The sequence below is a fragment of the Lytechinus pictus genome, chromosome 14, assembly GCF_037042905.1.
Source record: "Lytechinus pictus isolate F3 Inbred chromosome 14, Lp3.0, whole genome shotgun sequence".
In the NCBI taxonomy this organism is placed as follows: Eukaryota; Metazoa; Echinodermata; class Echinoidea; order Temnopleuroida; family Toxopneustidae; genus Lytechinus; species Lytechinus pictus.
This window is the reverse complement of record NC_087258.1, coordinates 23,302,466-23,327,049: the sequence shown is the minus strand read 5'-3', so window position 1 is coordinate 23,327,049 and position 24,584 is coordinate 23,302,466. Positions and strand designations below refer to the sequence as shown.

Genomic DNA, 24,584 nt, shown 5'->3' with positions numbered 1-24,584 from the left:
GTAGTGTATCGCGGGTGGTCGGTTTCAAAAGAAGGGTGTAAATGAGCAAGTGTAAAATCGTTGTATTTGTTGTTCGCCGATATAATCGGATACATATATCGGATATATACACGAATTGAATCAGAGTCGCCGTTCGAAACATGGGAATCTGATCTGCTCAATTTTCTGCACAATTGAGAAAAAAACTAGAAAAAACTGATAAATATTTTCGCAGATACGATGCTTAAAAAATTAGGTGGTCGATAAAGGGTTTTTCCAACCATATACATGAGCTTTGGTTAAATGAAGTTGTTTTTCTCAGAACAGCGAATTTCGAGATAGACCGTTTTACCATCTGATGGCAGGTGTGTGTCTGTAATAATGTGTGTAGATCATGCTCTACCTGCTCTTCCCTGAAAGTATAAAATTTGAAATGTTGCACACAGGAATAAAAGGAATTGTTTTATTTACTAAAAAAGCGTGGTAAGAAAAATACCTCTATCAACAAAATGCCGATAAAATTCTAAAAGAATGTCAATCAGTCTAGGCCCTAGGGTTTTATTTTTGGTCAATTTGAACAGTAGCAAAACATTACTTACTGACAAGAATTTCTTATGCACCCCACTAAAAATGGGGAAAAAAATACCTTACCCAGGTAAAAAAAACTGTTCAGGACCAGTTCATCCAAGTGGTACTGGTACCAGTTGATTCCAGTTAAGCGAACTGGTTTCAAAATGTAAATTGGAATACTAGAATCAACTGGAATCCAGTTGATTCCAATACTGGAATCAACTGGATTCCAGTTGACAAATTGTAACTGGTACCTGTTGGAAATACCAGCTGCCAACTGGTACCAGTAGGAATACACATTGTCAACTGGTACCAGTTGCCAACTGTACAGCCAATGGTGAATATCTTTTACCACAAGAAAGGATCACCAGCTGTTCTGTTCTTAAAGTCGCTTGTAACTTACGAACAGCTTTATGAAACTGCCAACAGGTTTGAGAAGTGGGTGTGTGTTTGTGAGTATGATGGGAATAATATCCTAGTGACAAATATCTTCATAAGTTTTGACCATTTCTGCAACATTGTCGGTACCCACGATTGTAGCCACGCACATATGAAATTTTCTTTGCAGGTTTGTTCACTCTGCGGCGATAATAAATTTGCAGCTGGGGGCGGTTTTGGGAGTCAGAAATGCCAAGCTCGGAGAAGCATTCTCGCAAAGATAAAGACAAACATGAGAAGGAAAGGTGGCACGTCAAGACACTGGATGAAATAAGAGAAGAGAAGAAGAAGAAGAAGGAAAGCGAGGAAAAGAAGAAGAAAAGCAAGGATCCGGCCAAAGAAATGGTCAGAGAGGCGAAAGTACAAAGGCAACAGCATACATCTTCAGAAGATGAGAAGTAAGAAATATTCCTTCACATGATAGGAAATAATTTTTATTTTTAGGGGCTATTTCTCTCATTTCAAGGGCTACTTTTTCGGGATAACAGGTGATTACACAGAAAATGCAATTATCATTATTCTTCTAGAGTTAGAATATTGATTTTCTTAATAATCTTGAATATTGTTTGTGACAGATCTTTGGGGGACTCTAGAAAGAATGGTCGCCCCAAAGCATGCATGTTTGGGGAATTTCAGGGGCAGTTGGGCTGTCATGAGGGCGAAAGCGCCCGTTGCCCTCATGTTTTTTCTATGCTGTTCCTTACCCTTCCCTCTTGTCTCCCTTCCCTCCCCCCTTTTGCCTCTTCCTTACCGTCCTCTCATGTCTCCGGAGTCTCCTCATATCTCCTCACCCTCCCCTTCCCCCCTATGTGAATTACATGTATGCAAGCCAGGTATCATTTTCATGACACTGAAAGAGTCGTAAGGATCCGTTATTTCAGTATTTCTGTGTATTTCCAAGGTTGAAAAGAAATCCTGATTTTGAATTCCTGAGGCCTTGTCAGTAATGCTGAACAAAGTCTGGGCCATGGAACATTGAACAAACCTCATTCTATTACACCGGTGCTCACAAATGAACAAAATACATGTACATACACTACTCTAATGCAACTTTTTATATCAAACATGCCTTGAACATTGTTAAAAACAAAACAGTTTTACAATGATGTTTTCATCAAATCAATCACTCATTGATCAATTTAAAATGGGTTTGATCTGTAGGCCAAATTTGGTGCAATTAGGCATGTCATCTCATTCATACTATGAATTTTAACTAAATTTTTTTCTGTAGGATGGATGAGGATGAAGATGACGCACTAAACATCCAGCCTCCGCAGGCCAAACCAAGCTCACATAAAGATAGCAGGCACAAGAAAGAGGAGAAGCGAAAGCATTCCAGATCACATAGCAGGGATAAAGACAGAAAGAGACGTGAGTGTACCGTGGCGTGAAAGCCATCGCAAGTTTACTGTCTATCATACTTTTTCTTTTCATTTTGTTCTTCAGATCAGGGGAGCGTTTCATGAAAGGACTTGTTAGACATTTTATCTGACAAGTCGCATTTTATCTGACAGTTACCATAGTAATGGTGCTTCTCAGCCAATCAGATTCAAGTAAAGTTGTCAGATCTGACAACTTGTCGGACAAAAATGTTAATGAAAAGCTCCCCTGGGCCCCTTCTTACAAAGAGTTACGATAGATCCAATCTTTCTCAACTATATGGAAATCCATCTATGTCATAATTTTTCTGTAGGAAATTTGCACAATGTCCTTTGAAAACAAAGAGGAGCACACTGCATTTTGAAGAAAACGATGGACGTATGAATATACATCATAATCTAGAAAATATTTTGAAGAAACTTGCATTTTAGATGTTGATGTTGCTGGCCGTCCATAGTTGCGATTGATCGCATCAATCATAACTCTTTGTAAGACGGGGCCCTGATTGCTTCAGAAAGAATGACAATCAAACACAACCCTAGTAATAAAAAAACCTTTATCTTCAACCAATTAGAAGTGCACATTTTATTAAACTTGCGCTTGATTCGTTTAAGTTGCATTCGAACGTAACTCTTTCTGCAATAGGCCTCAGGTAATGGAACTATAAAGTATAGGGGCTTATTTCTTAGTGTAAAAGTTTTTCTCTTTTTTTTTTTTTTGGGGGGGGGGGCAATCCTGTGTGTTTGAAATTTATATACTCAACTCACCCAAGGTAATTTATCTAGAATCATTCCTCCAGAAACATAATGTAGACATATTAGTTCTGGTATGAATTTTCAATCTCATTGGGCGTAAAGAATGAAGAAAGGATGTTGTAGCTTTTAATGATGTTGAGTTAATGTTGCCTCTTGCTCTTGTGATCAGTATTGTCATTTAATGTCACCAACAGGAAAGAGATCGAGGTCAGCAGAGGAGAAGTCCTCTAGGAGCAAAGGTACCACCCGAGATAGGGATAGAGATCGCGACAGAGACCGGGACAGACGCCGAGACAGGGATCGCGACGACCACAGCAGGGATCGAGAAAAAAAGACGCGCAAGGAGCATCATGAAGACCGTGAGGAGGTACGAGGTAGCCAGAGCCATCAGTCTGATCTGCGTCAGATGATCATCGATAGAAGGGATGATACGCGGCAGGTTACAGTATTAGGAGAGCGATTACAACCGAAGGACGCAGAGAGAAGATCTAGGGACGTTAAGAAAGAAAGGTATTTCAAGCTGGTATTAGACTGATAACTCTACTTCCACATTGTTTCATATTTGCAGGCTATGTTTCAGTAGAAAATATTATGCCATCCCTTGAATAAGATGTTAAATGGAGGTTTAATGTTGAGGACAACCTTTATCTCTGCATGTTAAGAACCAACTGCACTATTTCGTATAAGTGTCGGGGGAGACCCTGATGTCCACCCGCACACCCTCAATTCAATTATTTATCCTGAGAAAGATGCAAGTCACAGCGATTCAGTTCGCTTTTATCCCCCAAGGCACAGGTGATTCCATACTAGATGATGAGGATAATAATTGTCCATCTTGTAGAACTGTGCATGAGACAGTGTGATTGCCGGGTTCCCACAGTCATGGAAAATCCTGGAAAAATTTGTGGTCATGGAAAGTCAGGGAATAGTCAGGGAATTTGGAACATTTGTGAAAAGTCATGGAATTGCATTTACCTCTTGGCTATGGCAGCTTTCTAGTTTGTCGTGTCTCGCAACTCTCATACTCTGGTATTATAATTGGTGTTCATGATTTCCATTTTTCCCAGTTTTGTGACATCCCAAATTCTGCATAACTCCCAGGATGTCACAGGAAGTCATGAAAAGCAGCAATTTAATCATGGAAAAGTCATGGAATTCTGTTTTCAAATTTCTGTGGGAACCCTGGATTGCATGATTTAGATTTCTTGTTAACTTTCAGGATGTATTTGTCTGCAGTTAACATGATCAAGCAGTTTTATTATGCTGTACGCCTGGGCCCTTGCACTCCAAATTTGCTGCCCACATTACACTGTGCCATTGACTTGCCACACAAACAAAACTTGTCATTTTTGTTGCATGTGCTCAAGACATTTTTCTAGGGGAGCCTTTCATTGTCTTTTATTTTCACTGACAGTTTTGGTCTCTTCCAATCAAATGCAAGGATTTCGGTTGTCAGTTAAATTCACTGGTTCATGCAATACTCCCTTAGTTGACACATTGTGCTTAATTTTTTTTTCAGTGAACGTGAGAAGGAAAGGAGGGAGGATAGACACGAAGACAGACACAGAGAGAAGAGAGAAAAAGATGAGAAGAGAGAGAAGAGCAGAGAGTCCTCCAAGCACGAAGGAAGTAAAGAGAAAAGCAGATCAAGGAGAGATGAACTGATGGAAGACAGAAGAGAAGGTTGGTGTAGCAAAAAGCTTGGGCCCGTTTCATATAGACTTGTCATTATAACAAATACACACTTTCTATAACAAGTTCACTATCAGCCAATCAAATTGAATGGTTTAACAAAATCACCCTTAAAATCCCCCAATGGAAGGCTTAGGGGCGACTATCTTTTTTATGATTGCCCCCAGATTTGCCACAAATCATATTCAAGAATATTTAGAAAGTTGATATTGTATGGCAGAAATATGATATTTGCATTAACTGCATAAAGTTTCATTGCTCAAAAAGTAGCTGTTTGAATAAAATAGAAAGTCCCACAAAATTCAGCAGTTTCCCCAAAGTGAAAATGGGGATACAGTGTGTAAAATTGTATTTTTTCATGTTTATGTGCATGCAAATTAAACATTTCGTCTTAATTGTTGATACCAAAAATATGAATACAGGCTCCAGACCAAGTAGCAAAGAGAGGACCTCGGGAAGTAATCGGTCCGAAGATAGAGACTCGAGGTCAAAGAGATCGGAGAAGGAACATCATTCCTCATCAAACAGAGAAAGAAGTCCACATAGGTCATCTAGAGATGGTATGATGGTGATGTTGATGATGATGATGACAATGCTGGTGATGGTGGTGATGATGATGATGATGATTATGATGATGATGATGATGGTGATGATGATGATGATGACAGTGGTGGTGATGCTGATGATGATGATTGTGATCATGGGGATGGTGATGATGATGGTGATGATGATGGTGATTATGATGGTGATGATGATGGTGATGATGATGATGATGACAGTGGTGGTGATGGTGGTGGTGATGATGATGAATGTGATGGTGATGATGATGATGGTGATAAGGATGATGATGGTTATGGTAATGATGAAGATTATGGTGGTGATGGCGATGATGATGATGCTGACCATGGTGATGATGAGGATGATAATGATGATAGTGATGATGATGATACTATTTTACTGCTTGAAAGCTCCCAAATTCAATTATTATTAATCATAATTAATTCTTTATTGTAGTAATACATGTATTTTAATAGAACAGACTTTATTAATACTTCAAATGTTCATATCAAAAAGTTAGTCTTATTTTTAGCATCATAATTATTTGTTGTCTTTCCTTCTGAATATTTGTTTGTGTTATTATGCATAAATTTTTACAACCTTATTTGCATATATCTAAAGCAAATTTCAACTGTGTTTAATTGTTTGCATCTCTTTATTCATGATTTTTTTAATAGATAAAAGAAAGAGGGATGAGAGGAGAAAAGAGGAGCGCGAATCGGAGCACGACTCCGATCAACGGAGATCCAAATCGTCCTCCAAGTCTTCCAAATCGCATGAGAGAGAAAGACGGAAAGAAGACAGTGAGGAACGCGAGAGATGGGTAGAGCGTAAGATTGAGAAGGAGGAAGAGGAGGAGAAGGATGAGTACGAGAGGAGAGAAATGGAAGAAGAGCATGAGCATCAGGATGAGGAGGAGGAGGAGGAGAATGCATCGTCATCGGAAGAAGAGGAAGAAGAAGAATCGGAGGAGGAGGAAGAGGAAGAAGAAGAGGAGGATTCTTCAGGTAAGTACGACATCAGGGAAATGTTTCAGAAAGTTTACTGTCCTTGAAAACCACTGCCAAGATGGTTTGTGAATCTGGGGACCTCCTTCAATTCAGTGGATTCACAATACGGTGTCAACCTATCGTTCGTAATTCCTTATGGGAAAAAGTCAAGATCTCCTGCGCGCATGCATGTGAAATGCTGCGCTGGCAGACGTTCGAGCGGTTTGCATAAAAATATGCTATTTACCAGGGTCTAGGAGGTGGGAGAGAAATTTGCTGCAAATTTATTTGCGAAATTTAGACTGTTTTCGGTGAATTCGTCCTCCGCTTTTGCCATATGATTTTCATTTTTGAAGCATCAGAGTCACACAGCACTGTGCGCTGCCTGCGCGTGATGTCGGCCCCGAAATTAGATATTGGCCTGTCCGCTGCAACCAATAGATGGTGCACCGTATTGTGAATCCACCAAATTGGGAAGATGGGAAGGTGTGAAGGGGTGTAATGGTCTCACGGTACACCATGTATTCTTTTGTGGGCATACGTTGGTCCTGAAAAGGACCACCTAAACTCAACGTATCGACAAGTGTGTTTTGTCGTCTTCAGGTTTGGGTGCTCCTTTTCAGGACCCACATTATGCCCACGAAAGAATATATGGTGTACATGTACCTTAAACCGCTACACTTTGCTTCTTCCCCATAGCAACCTTTGGAAGTTACAGCATTGATATGAATTGTTAATCATGTTGTAGAGAATATGTTTCACTTTGAAATGGCTTTATATCCTTTTGTTTCCTATACATACAATGTACTTTCATATGATTCTACCTACCTTACTCCAGTCAAAGATAATACCGAGAAAGCATTGTATATATATATGATATTAGAGCCATTTTGAAATATTTTCCTGCAGAGGCGGAATCTGAATCTGAGGAGGAAGAAGAAGAGGGAGTGAAAGAAGCGTCCAGTTCAGAGGAAGAAGAATCGGCCGAAGAGGGAGAGGCCTCAGCTGATGAGTTAGAGGTAAGTCGCAGAGCTGTCTCAGAGATGCCAATTTTAGACAGCTCTGGAAAAAACAGGATGAGCAATATATTCTACTACTACTAGCGCTGCTACTACCACCACTGCTATCACCAACACCACTCCCGTCACTACTACTACCTCCACTATTCTCACCACCACCACCACAACCACCACCACCACAACTATTACCACCACTTTTATCACCTGACCATCACAATGATCACCACCACCACTACTATCACCATCAGCACCATCACTACCACCGCCAACACCATCACTACCACTACCCATATAAGTGGAAGTAGTGGTGGTGGTGATGTTGATGAATGTGGTGGTAGTAGTAGGAGAAGAGGTAGTAGGTGTATTAGTATTGCTACTAACTAGTATTAGTACTAATATAATAATAGTAATAATAAAAATTAATATTCCTACCAATACACCGAGAGAGAGTTCACTAGATTTAATTAAAATTACCGAGAGAGTGTGCTAGATTTAATTTAAATCCTAAGTGATGAAAAATGCCCTTCTAACTCTTCTACTACTACTGCTGCCGCCACCGCCAACACCACCCCACCCCCCTGGATTTATCCAGATTATCATCCCAGCAACAATATCTCAAGGAATTAATATTCAGCACAATGCATACAGTTTGCTTCAAGTGAATTTTTGTTGTCTTATTATCATTTTACAAATCTTGGTAGATAGGACTGACATGTTAATATTTTGCCAAGGGATGAAGCTTGTATTCTCTCTCTTTCTCTCTCTCTTGATTTGATTTACAGGAAGGTGAACACAAAGATTCTGAAGAAGAAGAAGAGGAGGAGGAGGAGGAGGAGGAAGAAGAGGAAGAGGAAGAAGAAGAGAGCGAAGAGGAGGACTCAGAATCTGATTCAGAATCAGAATCAGGTAATGATATAAATGACATCTTTCTTTTACCGACAAAAATCTGTGTTACATTAAAGATACAAGTTAGATTCAAACTGCTGATGTTTCAGCAACAATGATTTTGAAGTTTTCTATGATCAAATTATCTACTTATGTATGATCACATGATCAACTTTTACCCGCTAGATGCTTAGTGTGTGCAATATTAATTCTTTGCCTGCTTTGTTGACTAGAGTAACATACAGCGGACTGCCAACTTCGACTGAAGTCACATTTATTTCACAATACACAGAAGAGTTTAAGTTAACTTTAAGTTACCTCAATGACATTTTTTTTCCTAGTCTTTCTCTGCAAAACTCAAACTTTTATTGACAAAAATTGGGATTATGTTATAAGTTTTTAACTTTTTAAATGATCCCTCACATTTACATATACTGTTTCTTTTCTTGTCTGATTTAAGTATTGTTCAGATTTTGGTTTATTGTTTTATGTAGTGTATGTTTTCTTTATGCATTGGAATATTCATATATATATTGTACTGTATTCTGTAATACCATCTTTACATTGTATTGTTCTTTTTATGAAGTGTGGAAATAAATGAATCAATGAATCAATCAACCAATATTGTACACACAAAGATTTTCCTTGCAATAAACCTCCAAGCAAAAGTTATTGTGAGTTGATTCATAGTCCATGCGAAACCCCCTTAAGGTTGCACCCTAAAATTAATCTGGCATAGGAGGAATGATTTCTGTGGAAGGCAAAGAGTTAAGATTAAAGTTACGGTACAGGACTCAATGTTCACTCTTAACTTCTCGTTTGATTTATTCCAGAAGAAGAGAGTGAGAAGTCTGGTAGCGAGGCTGATCACGAAGAGGTGCATAAAGAAGAGGAAAAAGCAAAAGTGAAACAGGAAAGAGAAAGTGACTCATCTAAGATATGTGAGTACCACTGCATTAATTGCCTTTATGACATTACCCATTCAAGTCGTTCATGTATTTAATTCTGTAATTTCCAAAGATTACCCATATCTAATAAAGTATAGGTTAACTTAAAAAAAACCCAACATATATTTGTTTTAGTGAAAATTTATTGATGTTACATGTAACTAATTAATTAATTTTGGAAACATCCACTGGTGTATACATTTGGAGGGGGCTTGCAGGGCCAAGGACCCCCCTCCCAATAAGAGGGGAGAAAAAGAAATAAAAGGAATGGAAAAGTGGTGGAATATTATATTTTTCTGAATATTATGTCAAAATCTATCAAAAACAGATCTTTATTTTTAGAAAGGTCCAAATTTTTGGCTTGCTCGCTTGCTTTGCTTGCTTGTAGCTTTTTAAAAATTTTACCCCATACACCATGTCTGATTGCCTCAAAAGTTTTGGCTCATTACTTGACTGATAAGCTGTGATTACAAATAAGCAATATCTTGAGGTTTATTGAAATGTTCAGATATGCTGGTAATGAGCTCGACAGAGGACGGAATTTGTCGAATTTTCCCAATTACTGTCTTTTAATCCGTAAGAAAATTCAAGTGCATTAGTTGTAGGTCGCCCTTCCCATGTGAGATATCTGGGCTCCGTCTTACAAAGAGTTACGATTGATTGGATCAATGGAAATCCATCAGTGTCGTAATTTTTTCTACAGGAATTTGCAAAATGTCCTCTGTAAACAAAGAAGAACATGCCAAATTGTTAAGAAATCAATGAATTTATGGATATACATTCATATCCAGAATTTTTTTTGAACAAACATGCATTTTATATGTTGACTTTGCTGGCTTTCCATAGTTGCTATTGATCGGATCAATTGCAATTCTTTGTAAGACGTGCCCCAGATTCGAGAGAAGAAAATTAGCTCATGAGATATATGTCCAACTGCTAAATATGGGCACACTGTCATACTATTATCAGAGCTGCCAATTAGTAGGATTTTATCCTATTTAGAAGGATTTTTAAATTGGAAAGTGACACTATATAGGATTTTCCTTCTAGAAATAGGTTTGTCAAAATTTGTAGAATGATGAGTTTTGGTATGATTTTCAAAAAAAAAAGAAAAGGACTTTGGGCTTGAAAATAGGATAAAAAGAATAAATGATTTGATTTTTTTCACAATTTATGTTTGGCACCTTTGTATTAATAGTACATGTATTTAATAGCTAGAGGAAGAATAGTAGTTGAAAAACAAACAATAAGAATGATAACAGGAGCAGCATTAGTAGTATTTTCACTCCTTTAAGTTGGTATTATGAAAATTTCATCATTACCCCTACCCATGTGCAGACGTGCATGCCAAGTCTAAGTTCGATGACGACAGTCCAAGCCCAACCGGTCCGCTACGGGATGACATCAAGAAGGAGGTTGAAGACGACGTCGACGATCACAGCGACACGGAGTACCTCCAGGACTCCCCCGTCGCCTCCCCCATCGAGCTGGAGGAGAAGTTGCCCCCGTACCTCCCTGCCATTCAGGGCTGCAGGAGTGTGGAGGAGTTCCAGTGCCTGAATAGGATAGCCGAAGGGACGTATGGTGTGGTGTACAGAGCAAATGAGAAAAAGAAAAGTGAGTTTATTTCATTTTCCACAGAGTTAATGTGAGGGGAAAGCAATGACATCTGAGAAGTATTTGATTGATTGTTTTTTTACCTGACATGTCAGATCTGACAAATTTGCTTGATTTTGATTGGCTGAGAAGCATGAGTGTCTGACTGTTGTTATGGTAACTATCAGATAATGACAACTTTCATGAAATGTTCTCCTGAATTTATCATCCTTTCTGCAACATTAAAGATAGATACCAGTTGTGATAATGATCTCAAAATGAGTTTGAACAGACTCCGATGAAATCACCACCAAAATGTTTGTATGTATATAAAAAAAAATATGTGCCAAATAGCTCTGGAAGAAAATGCGTAATTGCTGAGAAATGAGCAAAACAAGCACGGAATTCTATCAAATGTCTGGTATTTTTCGAAGCAATATTAATACACCGTCCCACATATGCTTTTCTGTGTTAGTGATCATCAGAATTATCAATTCTTAGCTAAGCTTTCATGATTTTACAAAGATAAGTTTACATTAATGTCCCAGATCTAGATGTAGGATAATATTTTGACAATTAACCTTGATTTAAAAGACTTTCTCAAGAAATAATTGTTGCTGCAACTACTGTCTTTTACCTTTAACCTGTTGTAGACTGAATGATTTGCTAAAAAGCTTCATGATACCCTGGATGTTGTCTCATAGGACCTTGCAATGACGCTTGGCACCACCTTTTTTTTCATACAGCGTGTTTCTATTAATAGAGAATCATTAAAAACGGTTTATCTTTTCCGGAATCGAAAAGCCGCATCGCCCTTAAACCAACCTGTTTCTACAGAGCGAATAATCCGATTAACTCACATTACGCGTCGTGGAACACAGCAATAACCACCTCCCAGAGGTGGTTATGAGAAAACGTATTTTGCGCGATGCGGTTTATCTATAACCGCATCGTGTCTTCTTCAACGGAAGTTTTCCGGAATTCTGGATACGGTTAGTACCGTTTAATGAGTCTCTGTAGAAGCATGCTGATAGACTCAAGCCCGCATATATGTGGATTGAGTATCCAATGGGTTAATACCTGTGATTATCTCTTAGATAAATTGGCTTTTGAAAAAGAAGTCTTCCTTGTAAGCAGGTGATGGAGAAAAAAAAGACAGAGAAATTAATATTGATAATATTTGGAAGTGATTGCGATGGAATACAAGCTAGAAAATAATTTTTGTGGTGAGATTGAGAGGTAAGACTGATAAAGTGGTGTTTGTGTTGGCTATTTGAAATATTTAGGTTGAAAAAGATTGTTCTTTTATAGGGGAACTGGATCCCCAATTTACAAAGGACTTTAATACTAGTATTATGATAACTTTTCTAAATGGTTAGTACCATGGTAACATTAATCAGCAGTCAATCAAAAATTGCAAGAATAATGAAAAGGAGCAAACACTGTCACAGTGTAAAACTCTCCAATGATGGAATACTCAGAATTACTTTGATTTTTTTGTTTTCTAGATTCAATTGTTGCCCTGAAGAGACTTAAAATGGAGAAAGAAAAGGAAGGCTTTCCGATCACATCGCTACGAGAGATTAGTACACTACTCAAAGCTCAGCATAGGAATATTGTTACTGTGAGGGTAAGTTTGCCCATTTGAAACTGATTTTTCTTTCAAGAAATTCTATTAGTGTTACTTCTCTTTCTTCTTTAATCGGTTAGCGGTTTCTGTGCCAGTTTAATCTGTTTTTACTTAAGTTAAATTTGTTGACCTGTATTCTGAACTTGGGTTTAATATAAACTCTGGTCTAAAGTTTTGGTTAAACTATGGATAGCCAATTGTATCAGACATCTCTAACAGAGCTGCCAAGTAGTACGATTTTTCCGTATTTAGTACGTTTTTGCAACCCAAATATGGCAGTACGTTTTTTTTTTTTAAATACGTTTTTTTTTTTTTTTTTTTTTTTTTTTTTACAAAATCGAAATTTATTGAGAAAAATCATCTCTATATGTCTCAATTTCATAAAACGTACACAAATATGGTTATTAGATCAATGTAATTTCAGGTAACTTGTTTTTTTTTTCAATCATTTTGTAAAAACCAGGGTGAGATATACACAAGTTTCAATGTTTTTTTTTTTTCATCTGCAAGAGTAGTGCACATTTTAGCTTGCATGCAGCTTGAGCGCCGTGATGGGCGAGTGCGCCAAGCATTTTATTATGAAATACACTTTTTTGGGGAAAAATACAAAATATTTATCTCACACGGTAAAAATACTGATTTTGGGGGATAAGAATACTGAAAATGCAAAATACAACTTGGCAGCTCTGCTCTAACAGTACAGTTTAATTTGTCATCTTATTTTAAACTCAAATCATACATGAGAGCATAGAGATAGTAATTAAATTCCCTTTTTTTTCTACCATTAAAGTATGGGGAAAGAACGCAGCAAATGAGTAATATACTATGTAAACAAAATGTTGACATTTTTGGCTTCCCATAATTTTAGCACACATAACCATGACCTAAGACAAACTGAGCTTCGGAATACAGGGCAGTGTGTGGTATTCTTATAACAATGGTTTATTTAATGCTAATCAAATGTAGACCATAATTTTACATAGTGCCATTTGTCACCTCATTCATCAAGAAAAAAGATATTATACTCATGCTTTGAAAAGTTTGCCCAATGTAATGGGCTATGTTGAATATGACCTCAAATTACTTCCTCTTCATCTTCTTAAAAGACAAGTCCACCCTAGAAAAATGTTGATTTGAATAAATAGAGAAAAAAATAAAAAAAACATAATGCTGAAAATTTCATCAAAATCAGATGTATAATAAAAAAGTTATGGCATTTTGAAGTTTTGCTTATTTTTCACAAAATAGTGATATGCACCACTCAGTGACATGCAAATGAGTCAGTCGATGATGTCCATCACTCACTATTTGTTTTTTATTGTTTGAATTATACAATATTTCATTTTTTACATATTTGACAATAAGGACCACCTTGACTGAACCATATAGTATTAAACAATGCTAATTCCATATGTTCAGGGAGTAATTAGTCGTTGTTTCCTTGACAATGAAGAGAAAATTAGAATATTTCATATTTCATATAATGAAATACAAAAGACATAGTGAGTAGATGACGTCATCAGTCTCCTCATTCGCATACCGACCAGGATGTGCATATAACTGTTTTGTGAAATTAAGCGAAACTTTAAAATGTCATAACTTTCTTATTTTACATCCGATTTTGATGAAATTTTCAGTGTTATGCTTGTTGGATTTTTCTTTTTTTATTCCAATCAACTTTTTGTTGGGTTGGACTTGTCCCTTAACATGTTCTTCTATATTTTGTATTTACAGGAAATAGTGGTAGGTAGTAACATGGATAAGATCTACATTGTAATGGACTATGTAGAACATGATCTGAAATCACTCATGGAGACCATGAAGCAACCGTTTACTATAGGTAAGGCGTCCATCAGTCATTCAGAAAATGAATAATTTCTTTGAGAATTTAACGACTTTTAACTATATCCACTGTAATATGAGCATCCCTCTGTATCAGGATTGTTTCAGACCTAGTACAGCTTTAGTATGACCTCCAGAACGAAGTAACACCTATTTTCTTTAGCTAGTGGTTTAATTGCATAACAAGAAAATGGCTAAACCACTAAACTATGAAGTTTTTTCCTTATAATGAATGATAACAAACCAGGGGCAAATATACGTGGGACCTATAATAAGTGTCCAGAATATTTGGATACATCATAAATCCTTATTTTGGTACTCATGTTTATCATGTTTAAAACATACAAGAGATCTCTGTGGCTGCTAATGTATATTTCAATTGGGTGTTTATGTGGTCACCATTTGGTGATGTTTCTAAACTACTCAAAGGAATATGTATCCATGTGATATATCTGTGGTTTGCTATGCGGGAGAGTATGTCTCTCGAGAATTGGACTTTATAGCAATCAGAGATTTTATTTCTTGTGAATATTTACCTTCCCTGATTTTTGGATGTGAAGTTGAGGCAAGCTTGCCTACAGTAAAGCTTATTACAAACCTTGTCTTCCATTGATAACAGGAGAGACCAAATGTTTGATGCTTCAGTTGTTACGTGGAGTGCATCATCTCCATGACAACTGGATCCTCCATCGAGATCTCAAGACATCCAACCTCCTCCTCAACCACCAAGGGTGTCTCAAGATCGGAGACTTTGGTCTGGCCAGGGAGTACGGTTCCCCGATCAAACCATACACGTCCATCGTGGTCACCCTGTGGTACAGGGCTCCTGAACTGCTTCTTGGGACCAAGGTAATATCACGTAAAGATGATGATGGTGATGGTGGTGGTGATGGTGATTGTGGTGACGGTGGTGATGAGGATGATGGTGATGATTGTGATGATGGTGGTGATGATGATGGTGATGATGATGCTGATGATTCTGATGGTGATGATGATTATGATGATGATGACGATTATGATGATGATGATGATGGTGGTGGTGATGATGATGATGATTATGATGGTGATGAAGGTAATGGTAGTGGAGGTGGTGATAGGGGTAATTTATTATTATTATTTTTTTTATTTAAAAATTAGAAATGTTCCAATTTGCATATTTTCATGGAAACACCAGTGATTTTCAATTTCTATTTTACTGCCCATTTAAGGATTGAATAGTGCTTTCTCTTTGAAGTTGTTTTAAAATCAAATACAAAATACTGATACATCAAAATTTTGGTATGCTATTTGAGTATGCTATGTTTGGTATGCTATTAGGAGCTTCGCAAGAAATGTTATTGGGATAAATTCCAAACTGCTGACTCCCTTTTACAATTGGTTACATTTCAAAATTTAACATTTGGGTGTTTTTTTTTCTATTGATATAATATAGGTCTATTCAACGCCCATAGATATGTGGTCAGTAGGTTGTATATTTGCCGAGTTCCTTACCATCAAACCCATCTTCAATGGACGCTCGGAAATTGATCAACTCAACAGGATATTCAAGGTAATATTCCAATACTATATTATACTTTTGATGAGAATTTGAAAGTTTTGTTTTTATACTGAGAATAAGCTTTTATTCTGATTTAAGCAATCTTCTTAATGTGTTGACGTATTATCATAATTTGATATTAGATTAATCAACAAGGAAAAAAACATACTTAATGATAATGGCAAAGTGGTTACCTCTTTCTATAATAGATACCATAAATGGGTTAAAAAAAAAATTTCCTTCCTTTTGTGATATCTTCACTGATTTTAAGTGCTTAATGTAGTCTTTGGCAATAATTTAAGAAGATTACCTTGAATAATGATAATAATAATTATAACAACAACCATAATAATAATCTGTTTTCGATAGATTATTTTTAAATTCAAATTTAAATAATAAATAAATAAATAATAAATTTAAACATTACCTTAAGACTCGTCTATTCAATGCCTCTTACTCTTAATTGTTCCTGAATCTATTACTATTATATTTGTACTTTTTCTCTTTCGTTCTTTCTCTCTTCTTTCACTGCGCCTTGGGCACTCTGCCGAGTGGATTTGGCGCATTACAAATCACATATATTATTATTATTATTAGATAAAAAACAGAACACAATAATTAATTTGAACTCTAGTGCCCTCCAACCCCCCCCCCTCCCCCAAAACCCACATGATTTTGAAAGTAAGGTTTACAACCACGTGAAATGCAAGATATATCTACATTATGCCAATGTGAATAATGATCTTATTTAATAATAATAATAATATTCCGCATTTATATAGCGCTTAACACATCGGAACGACGTCTCTAAGCGCTTTACAGATATATTATTACCCCGGTCATAGGCTTTCGCATCCTACCGGGTACCCATTTAACACCTGGGTGGAGAGTGGCAAATTGTGGATTGACGCCTTGCCAAAGGACGCTAGGCCATGGTGGGATTCGAACACACGACCCTCTGATTACAAGGCGAGAGTCAGAACCGCTACACCACAGCGCTTCCATCATATTTTTTTTTCTTTTTAGGAATTAGGCACTCCAAGTGAGAAGATCTGGCCTGGCTATAACGAGCTTCCCGCCGTGAAGAAGACCACCTTTGCCCACCATCCTTACAACAATCTCAGGAATCGATTCGGAACCTACCTGACGGACATTGGCTTTGAGCTGCTCAACAAGTAATGATTATAATATTTCACTTTAATATACAGTAGTGCTTATTACACTGAAACAATGTCTCTTTGACCCCCGTCATCAGATCCTGGCTTGCTTGAACATAAGGCCCGTATTCTGAAGTTGGGTTCAATTTAAACTCTGGTCTTAAATTTATTTCTTAGAACACTATTCTTTATACCAACAAATTCAACTTCAAGTAAAACTCTATAATTGTAAGTTTATACGCATTGGTTTATCATGTCTCCAAAGTTTACTAGAATATTAATTGGTTATTGGACATTTCTTTCAAAAATATTTGTTTACTTTCACTGTTGTTGCGGTTATGATTTACATCAAATATTTCACTGTTTATGTTTATATATTATGTTTTTACTTTGTAAATCTTTCTCAATTCAGCCACTGGCTGCGATGAAATGATAATAAAACCTTCAATTCAATTTAAATTGGGTTTAACTATGGACAGCCAAGTGTGACATAAATGTCAAATGATAGGCCATAGGCCATGGGCTCAAATTCTGAAATCAGGTTTAGACCATGGTCTAACTCTGCTAAGATTTAATATGGTAAGCCAAAAATGTCAAAATGTTGTTTGCATTGCTTGTTCCTCATGTTTACTGTGCTCTTCCTAATTCTATGATGTTGAAGACAGCTATCTAATTTATCCTCCTCAGACATTTAAGAATGATTTGAGAGTCAAATGAGCTGATACATTGAACCTCTACTTTTAAAGATTTATGTCACCATTGGCTGTCCATACTTAAAACCAGAGTTTGAATTAAACCCGAGTTCAGAATATGGGCCAATGTATGCAATTTCTCTTCAATCAGGGTTTTCAGTCTCGGGTAAAAACTTCATTTCATGCCCTGCTAGTTTTTTCAGGTCATAGAATTTGCAAAAAAAATGACTCATAATGAGTCATCTAGGCCTTGTGATTATTTTTTAGGGGGTGTTGGAAGGGTGACACGACATTCACTCCGGCGGCAATTGCTCTCGGCTTTATTTCATCTAAGATATAGGGTTAGGGTTTGGTTTGCAATAGGGTTGAATCGTCGCCGGAGCAAATGTCATGGAACTGTTGGAAGAATATATTTGCAATCAATTGTAAATACTCTGTTGCAATATTACGATTGATAGCTCGATTTTAGTAGTAGCCAATCAGATTACACTGATGGTTGCAAAAAGCAGATCAGTAATCAATCACAAATTTGCAATTAATTGCAAGCAAAGACACTACAAGGGTAAGACTGGACAGTCAATAGAACGTGTTATGAAACAATCGGGAAGATCGCCCCATATCGTTGAGTAAGTAGACAGTTGCGTATCGCCATTTTGGGTTGTGTCCAAAACATACGAGAGAAATGGTGGAGGGGTGAAGGAATAAATGATTTCCTCTCCCAAACCTCCTCTCTCATTATCCGTATATGTTTTATACACAGTTGCGTCCCAATGTGCGAAGGTTTACTTAATCAACACTGTTTGGCGCCCTTCCCCATTAGCAAAATTGAGCGTTTCAAAAATCACAGGAGTGTCCGGTCTTCCCCTTGTAGCATCTTTGTTGCAAGACTATGAATCATTTAGGGACTGAATATAGAATTGCAATTGATCGCAAGTTTCTTAGTGGCCAACCTGAAACAATATTCGAACATGTTTATGAATAATATCCCTTATTTTCCCTCTCAGATTCTTGACCTATGACCCTGTCCGTCGGGTCTCGGCGGAGGACGCCCTCAAGCATAGCTACTTCACCGAGTCCCCGCTACCGATCAGTGAGAACATGTTCCCGACGTGGCCTGCTAAGAGCGAGATGGTCAGGACGAACAAGCCAAGGAGTCCACAGGCACCCGAAGGAGGCCAACAGTTTGCTAAACTGGTAAGACAGCAAGGGGTGCTGCATTAGTGTTAAAATGCAGAAGAATGAGGATTTAAAAACCCACATGGTATTCAAGGGTTGGAAACACAATTCATGCAAGTACTGGAAGGTTTTCAGAGCATCCAAGTAGTACTGATTTTCAGTAATAAGAACAGAAAAATGAGAATACTGATGGTTTCATGCAAAATACTGATTTCTAAAACTTCAGTTTTATGTGTTTTTGTCCTATGGTAGTTCTTTTAAAATACTGATTTCCTCACCAAAATACTGATTTTCAGCTTTTATAGTTCTGGAATTTTCTTGTTCAGGGGAGCGTTTCATCAGTACTTTCATCCGACAAGTTGTCGGATCTGACATCTTTCGATGATTTTGATTGGCTGAGAGGCATTGTTCCTATGGTAACTGTCGGATAAAATGGGACTTGTCGGATAAAACGTCCGACAAGTCCTTTCATGAAACGCCCCCCAGGTTGGCAGCTCAATTTTTTGGTTATCAACATTTTTGATGTAACAATTTGTCAGGTCTCAGTTTCCTTGATCTAAATGGGCTGAGAAGCACACGTGTCTGACGATGGCAACTTGTTAAAGGGATGGTCCGGGCTGAAAATATTTATAGCTTTATAAATAGAGTAGAATTCACTGAGCAAAATGCCAAAAATTTCATCAAAATTGGATAGCAAATATCAAAGTTATTGAATTTTAAAGTTTAGCAATATTTTGTGAAAACAGTCGTCATGAATATTCATTAGGTGGGCTGATGATGTCACATCTCCACTTGTTCTTATGTATTTTATTATATGAAATTAGGTCTAATCAAATTTTTTCCTCCAAGAACTAGAAAAATTGGATTGACAACTGATTTAGTGCATTAGATATTTATTGCTGCAAATTATTTCATTATAAGGGAGACATATTATTCACACAAGTATGAAATAATGAAAAAAATATGATTTTATGTAATAACATAAGAAAACGGAAAGTGGGGATGTGACATCATCAGTCCAGTCCAACTAATGAATATCCATGACGACTGTTTTCACAAAATATTGATAAACTTTAAACTTCAATAACTTTATTATTTGTTATCCAATTTTGATGAAATTTTTGGCATTTTGCTCAGTGAACTCTACTCTATGTATTAAAATATTTTCAGCACGGACCATCCCTTTAATGCTGACAGCTTTCATGAAACTGTCCCCATCCCTTTAATGCTGACATCTTTCATGAAACTGTCCCCTGATTGAGCTAAAATGTCAATGTACTATAACAGCATAGCTGTTTTACAGACTAGTAGTCGAGCTAGAGTATCATAATAGTGCAATATTTGTTCATGCCATGCAGTATGTGTTTTATGAAATAAAAAGATACATCAACTTATTTACCAGTAATATTAGGTTCATGCTTTTCCATGTTTTCCAGAAAAGGGTAAAAATGCATCTCATATGCACCTTTTTTGTGATTTATGATTCACTATCTAAATCAGTAATAACAAGAATGTGACAAAAGGCTGCAAGCGGCCCCAAATGATGAGCTGTAATCCGCCTTGACTCTTAATCATATTCATTCAATGAACTCTTTTTCAGTCTCTCAAATTTTCAATCAGTTCTTAGGAAAGATTTTTAAATTTGGGGCCTTCAAGCTCTCAGTTTGCATATTCTGTTCTTGAAACTTCTGGCAAAAGTATACAAACTTGGGTTTTTTGTTCTTTGAACAATGTCTTGAGTCTAAAAAGAGTACTTATTCATGTTTATTTTTCTTTGAAATCATTGTAGGAAAAAGAGGATGAAGATTCTGGATTCCGAATGAACTTACCGACCCAAGGAAGCTCGGCACAGAGTGCAGGATTCAGTCTGAAATTTTAATGATGACTATTAAAAATCAACTATTCTTCAGCACGAAGTGAAGATATTTCAAAGACCAGTTAGTAGATTCTTGGCCCGGCTGTAGCTCCAGCTGCTAAAGGCGATTCGTGCATTCAAGGAATTAATCTTGCCGGGTACCCATTCACCTCACCTGGGTTGAGTGCAGCACAATGGATAAATTTCTTGCTGCAGGAAAACACGCCCTGGCTGAGATTCGAACCCACGTCCCTCTCATTGAAAGACAAAATTTGTGACCACTAGACCACGAAGCTCCCACACTCTTACTCGAACAAGTTTGAACATTTGCTATCCCAGGCAGCAGTGAGTGCATGGTGTGGTTGTACTGATTGTTTTTTATTTATCAACTTTAATCTGTGGGCCGTTTCATAAAGCAGTTTGTAAGTTAAGAGTGACTTTAAGAACGACTGGTGTTCCTTTCTTGTGGTAAATGATATTCACCATTAAATGTTCCTTTGTGATTATTTAGCGCGTAAGAAAGGATCACCAGTCATTCTTAAAGTCGCTCTTAACTTACAAACAGCTTCATGAAACGACCCCCAGTTCAGTTTAGAAGAGCAGCCATGACAAGAAAGTGATGACAATTCATAAATCAATGATTTTAACTCGTGAAAGTTGATACCTTAGATCGACATGAATGTTTTTGATATAAATATGGTAGACACGTTCAAAAATTGTCCCCAGAGGCCAAAATCAAATAATTATTTTTTTCCCCCCACAGTATTTGAGCCCTGTGGAACGTCTATGATCTCACAAAATTTAAGAGTCTCACTGGTGTCCCTGGATATTGTAATATCATGCTACCCCCCCCCAAAAAAAAATGCATTCAATCACATACATTTCACACTTCAAAACCGCCTTTAAATGACTTTACCTCACAGTCAAAGATTCTATTGAAATTTTCTTTGGACAATTTGTGAAAGCGGCTGCGATATGAAGTGATTTGATCATATTTTCTCATGCGACTATGCCCATCAGTAACAAGAAAAGTATGATTTCAGAAACTTTGAACAGGCTTTGTAACCTCTTATTGTTAACAAGTTTTAAGAAAGATGGCCCAGATAACATTCATCTTATCTACCCTTTATGCCATGTGAACATTACATTTTGCTTTTACCCATGATCAGGTAATTAAACTGAAAGAAAAAGAAAATATTGAAGTAAAATACAAGTATTGAAATTCCTCTTGTTAAATCTCCATTACAAGATTACCCATACATTCTGTGATCTCCCCCCCCCCAAATGTTTTGTTTCAATTGCTAAAAAACAATTGAAGTTGAATATAGATATTGTCTCAAGTGAATGATGAAATGTAAATATTTATGTACCTTTTCAATTTGTTTTGTAATAAATATTACTGTTTTCTAAAAATAATAAATGCTTTAGCTGTGATTTTGTGTACAATTCTATGATATTTGTGGATGAACAATATAAAATACCAAGGAAAAAAAATACTAAAAGAAAGAGATCGATCTACTTCTTTGTTCATTTAATTCATAAATTCATTATATACGAATTCATAATTATATTGATAGACACGATTATGCAATGTTTGTCAACTAGCATATAGTGATTTTATAAAATGTATAAATTGCTATGACTTTGGATAATGAACTACACATATGTACAGTAACATTTTGAAATATAATTAATAAATAAGGTATAGATGGATGCGAGAGAAAGAGAAAGAGGGGGAGAGAATGATAGAGAGAGGTAGGGAGAGAGAGAGAGAGATGGGGAGGGGGAGACGGTGGAGAAATAAAATGTATATCATATCCGGACAGAAAGAGGGGGAGAGAGAGTGACAGAGAGAGGTAGAAAGAGAGACAGGGAGAGAGAGAGAGAGAGTGGAGAAATAAAATGTATATTGTATCAGGACAATTCAAAGATCAAGACTTTCATAAGATTCAAATAAAAAAATAATCAAAACATGAGCTGGCTATATATGTATCGGTTCTCATAATACACGTACATACAATAAAGTTGACTTCTTGACTATGACACATTGATGTGTAGGCTTATACATGTATATTTTTAGAATATAAATACAACACGACATGCACAGTCATGAAGGAAGGGTGGCAAGTTTCAGTTTCAGTGGGACCCCGTGGTACTCGACAAGTGTCAGTGGGCTTGGGGTCACACACCCCCCCCCCCAAAAAAAAAAAATGGGTACACTCATTCTGCGAAGCGAATTATCATCTAAATGCATCGGGATACAAATGTGTACAGCGGTAGCACCACAGACGAGGAGAGGGGCAGGGGTGGGCGACAGGGTGACCGCCTCTATGAAATTTTATATTTTGAAAGGGGGGAGAGGGGGAGTATGAAAAAGAGATTTGATTCGGTTAACTCTGTAATTACATGGACCTATTATTTAATGTATAAAAACATACGATGTCACATGAAGATCTTTATGCCTTGTAGGCCCTATGTAATGTCAAAATTAAATACATGTAACAGTTTGTCGTTGACCCTTCAATGTGGCGGACATTTGGCGTACAGATGGGGAGGGGGGGCTTGGGGTCACACACCCCCCCAAAAAAAGTTTCACGACCAAGAAAAACAAATGACTTGGATTTCTTTTTTTTATACCTAAAAAGGTAAACAAATCTCGCTCGTTTCGCTTACTTCTCGCCGACTGTAAGTAAAGTTGCCCCATATGTCTGGGAATCCTCGATTTGTTTTTGGAGGGAGGGGGGGGGGGGGCTCATTACGCCATTAGTGCCTGAGATATCAACATGAGAGGTTCTGACGAGATGTCAGTCAATGGCTTATCACGAGCAGTTGATCTTTATTCGTGGACCACAGTCTGTCCAAACGCTTCCTGGATTAAAAGAATAAAGAGAAAAGAGAGAGAAAGAAAGAAGAAAATATAGTATTACGATGTGATCATAATTGACAATACATATTACAACTTCTCAATGAATGCGTATGTTTAATGATTCAATGTGGCCTGGATGATCAGGATGGACTAAAGATGATCATTGAAATGATTTTGTTTTCTTTTACCCCCCATAAAGAATTTCATTGTAAATTCTAAAGTATCACAGACTACTGAATGACGCCATCTCGAGTCCCTAACTACTCATATCTGGCCAGTTTCCTGACCCATAATGCTAGTGTTGTCTAGTAATATAGACCCACTTGAATGATAACATGCTAATTAAGTACTCAATATATTTAGACCGCAATAATTATGTTACCAAATAGCAAAACATTTATTTTTCCTCTCAAAACATTTTAGTTTCTCTATTCAAATACAATTATAGGTCAATTTATTCTCTGTAGTGTTAGTAGATATCTGAAAACGTATATTTTAAGACTATGTATTTATAACACATAGTCAATGAGAGACAACACACAGCTCACTCCCCCTAAAAGATTCCTTCCAGTATTACAAAGTGGTAGGACAATGAATCCGGCAATTAATGGTAATTATTAATTGAATCATGATCCATTTTTTTTACATTGATTTCATGAAAAGTAAATATATTTGATAGATACCGTCAATGGCAGATCCGGGTAAGGGTCACATCCGGCCCGTGCCCCCCCCCCTTGAGAGGCACAAGATTATCTTTTAGGGGTTATGTCATGCATACGCAAGTGAGGACCCTTTTTTTTTAATAAATATTTGCTTGTCAAATTTATGACCCCCATTTTGTAATGAAAACCTTTTTCTTTTTGCTTGTCATTTTTTGGTACAAAAATGCCCCATTGAAAATCCTGGATCCGCCCCTTAATTGATGTCATATTGGAAAACGAGAACTTTAAAAGAGGCGCTGTCATAAGCAGTGGAACTAATTACCGCTTACAACTTTAATGGCATGCCTAGATTTTTTTTT

The 24,584-nt window shown here is 37.0% G+C and overlaps 2 protein-coding genes across 4 annotated transcripts in view; one reads left to right on the top strand and one right to left on the bottom strand.

Annotated features, from left to right (window-relative positions):
• LOC129276450 (cyclin-dependent kinase 11B-like) overlaps positions 1 to 22,131 on the top strand; it is a 27,699-nt gene extending 5,568 nt beyond the window's left edge. For 2 of the 3 annotated variants that reach the window (XM_064109223.1, XM_064109224.1), the window contains exons 2-18: positions 1,118 to 1,385; positions 2,219 to 2,358; positions 3,317 to 3,632; positions 4,642 to 4,805; positions 5,237 to 5,374; positions 6,050 to 6,379; positions 7,271 to 7,380; positions 8,163 to 8,286; positions 9,099 to 9,206; positions 10,551 to 10,829; positions 12,317 to 12,438; positions 14,173 to 14,278; positions 14,900 to 15,129; positions 15,713 to 15,829; positions 16,844 to 16,992; positions 18,671 to 18,860; positions 20,632 to 22,131. In XM_064109223.1, coding sequence (XP_063965293.1) covers positions 1,177 to 1,385; positions 2,219 to 2,358; positions 3,317 to 3,632; positions 4,642 to 4,805; positions 5,237 to 5,374; positions 6,050 to 6,379; positions 7,271 to 7,380; positions 8,163 to 8,286; positions 9,099 to 9,206; positions 10,551 to 10,829; positions 12,317 to 12,438; positions 14,173 to 14,278; positions 14,900 to 15,129; positions 15,713 to 15,829; positions 16,844 to 16,992; positions 18,671 to 18,860; positions 20,632 to 20,721 — 2,922 coding nt within the window. In that variant the 5' untranslated portion in view covers positions 1,118 to 1,176 and the 3' untranslated portion in view covers positions 20,722 to 22,131. The remainder of the gene's footprint in view (positions 1 to 1,117; positions 1,386 to 2,218; positions 2,359 to 3,316; positions 3,633 to 4,641; positions 4,806 to 5,236; positions 5,375 to 6,049; positions 6,380 to 7,270; positions 7,381 to 8,162; positions 8,287 to 9,098; positions 9,207 to 10,550; positions 10,830 to 12,316; positions 12,439 to 14,172; positions 14,279 to 14,899; positions 15,130 to 15,712; positions 15,830 to 16,843; positions 16,993 to 18,670; positions 18,861 to 20,631) is intronic. The other variant, XM_064109226.1, reaches the window with a different exon arrangement.
• Positions 22,084 to 24,584, bottom strand: part of LOC129275977 (uncharacterized) — a 12,497-nt gene continuing 9,996 nt past the window's right edge. Inside the window, exon 5 of the mRNA XM_064109227.1 lies at positions 22,084 to 23,566. Coding sequence (XP_063965297.1) covers positions 23,506 to 23,566 — 61 coding nt within the window. The 3' untranslated portion in view covers positions 22,084 to 23,505. The remainder of the gene's footprint in view (positions 23,567 to 24,584) is intronic.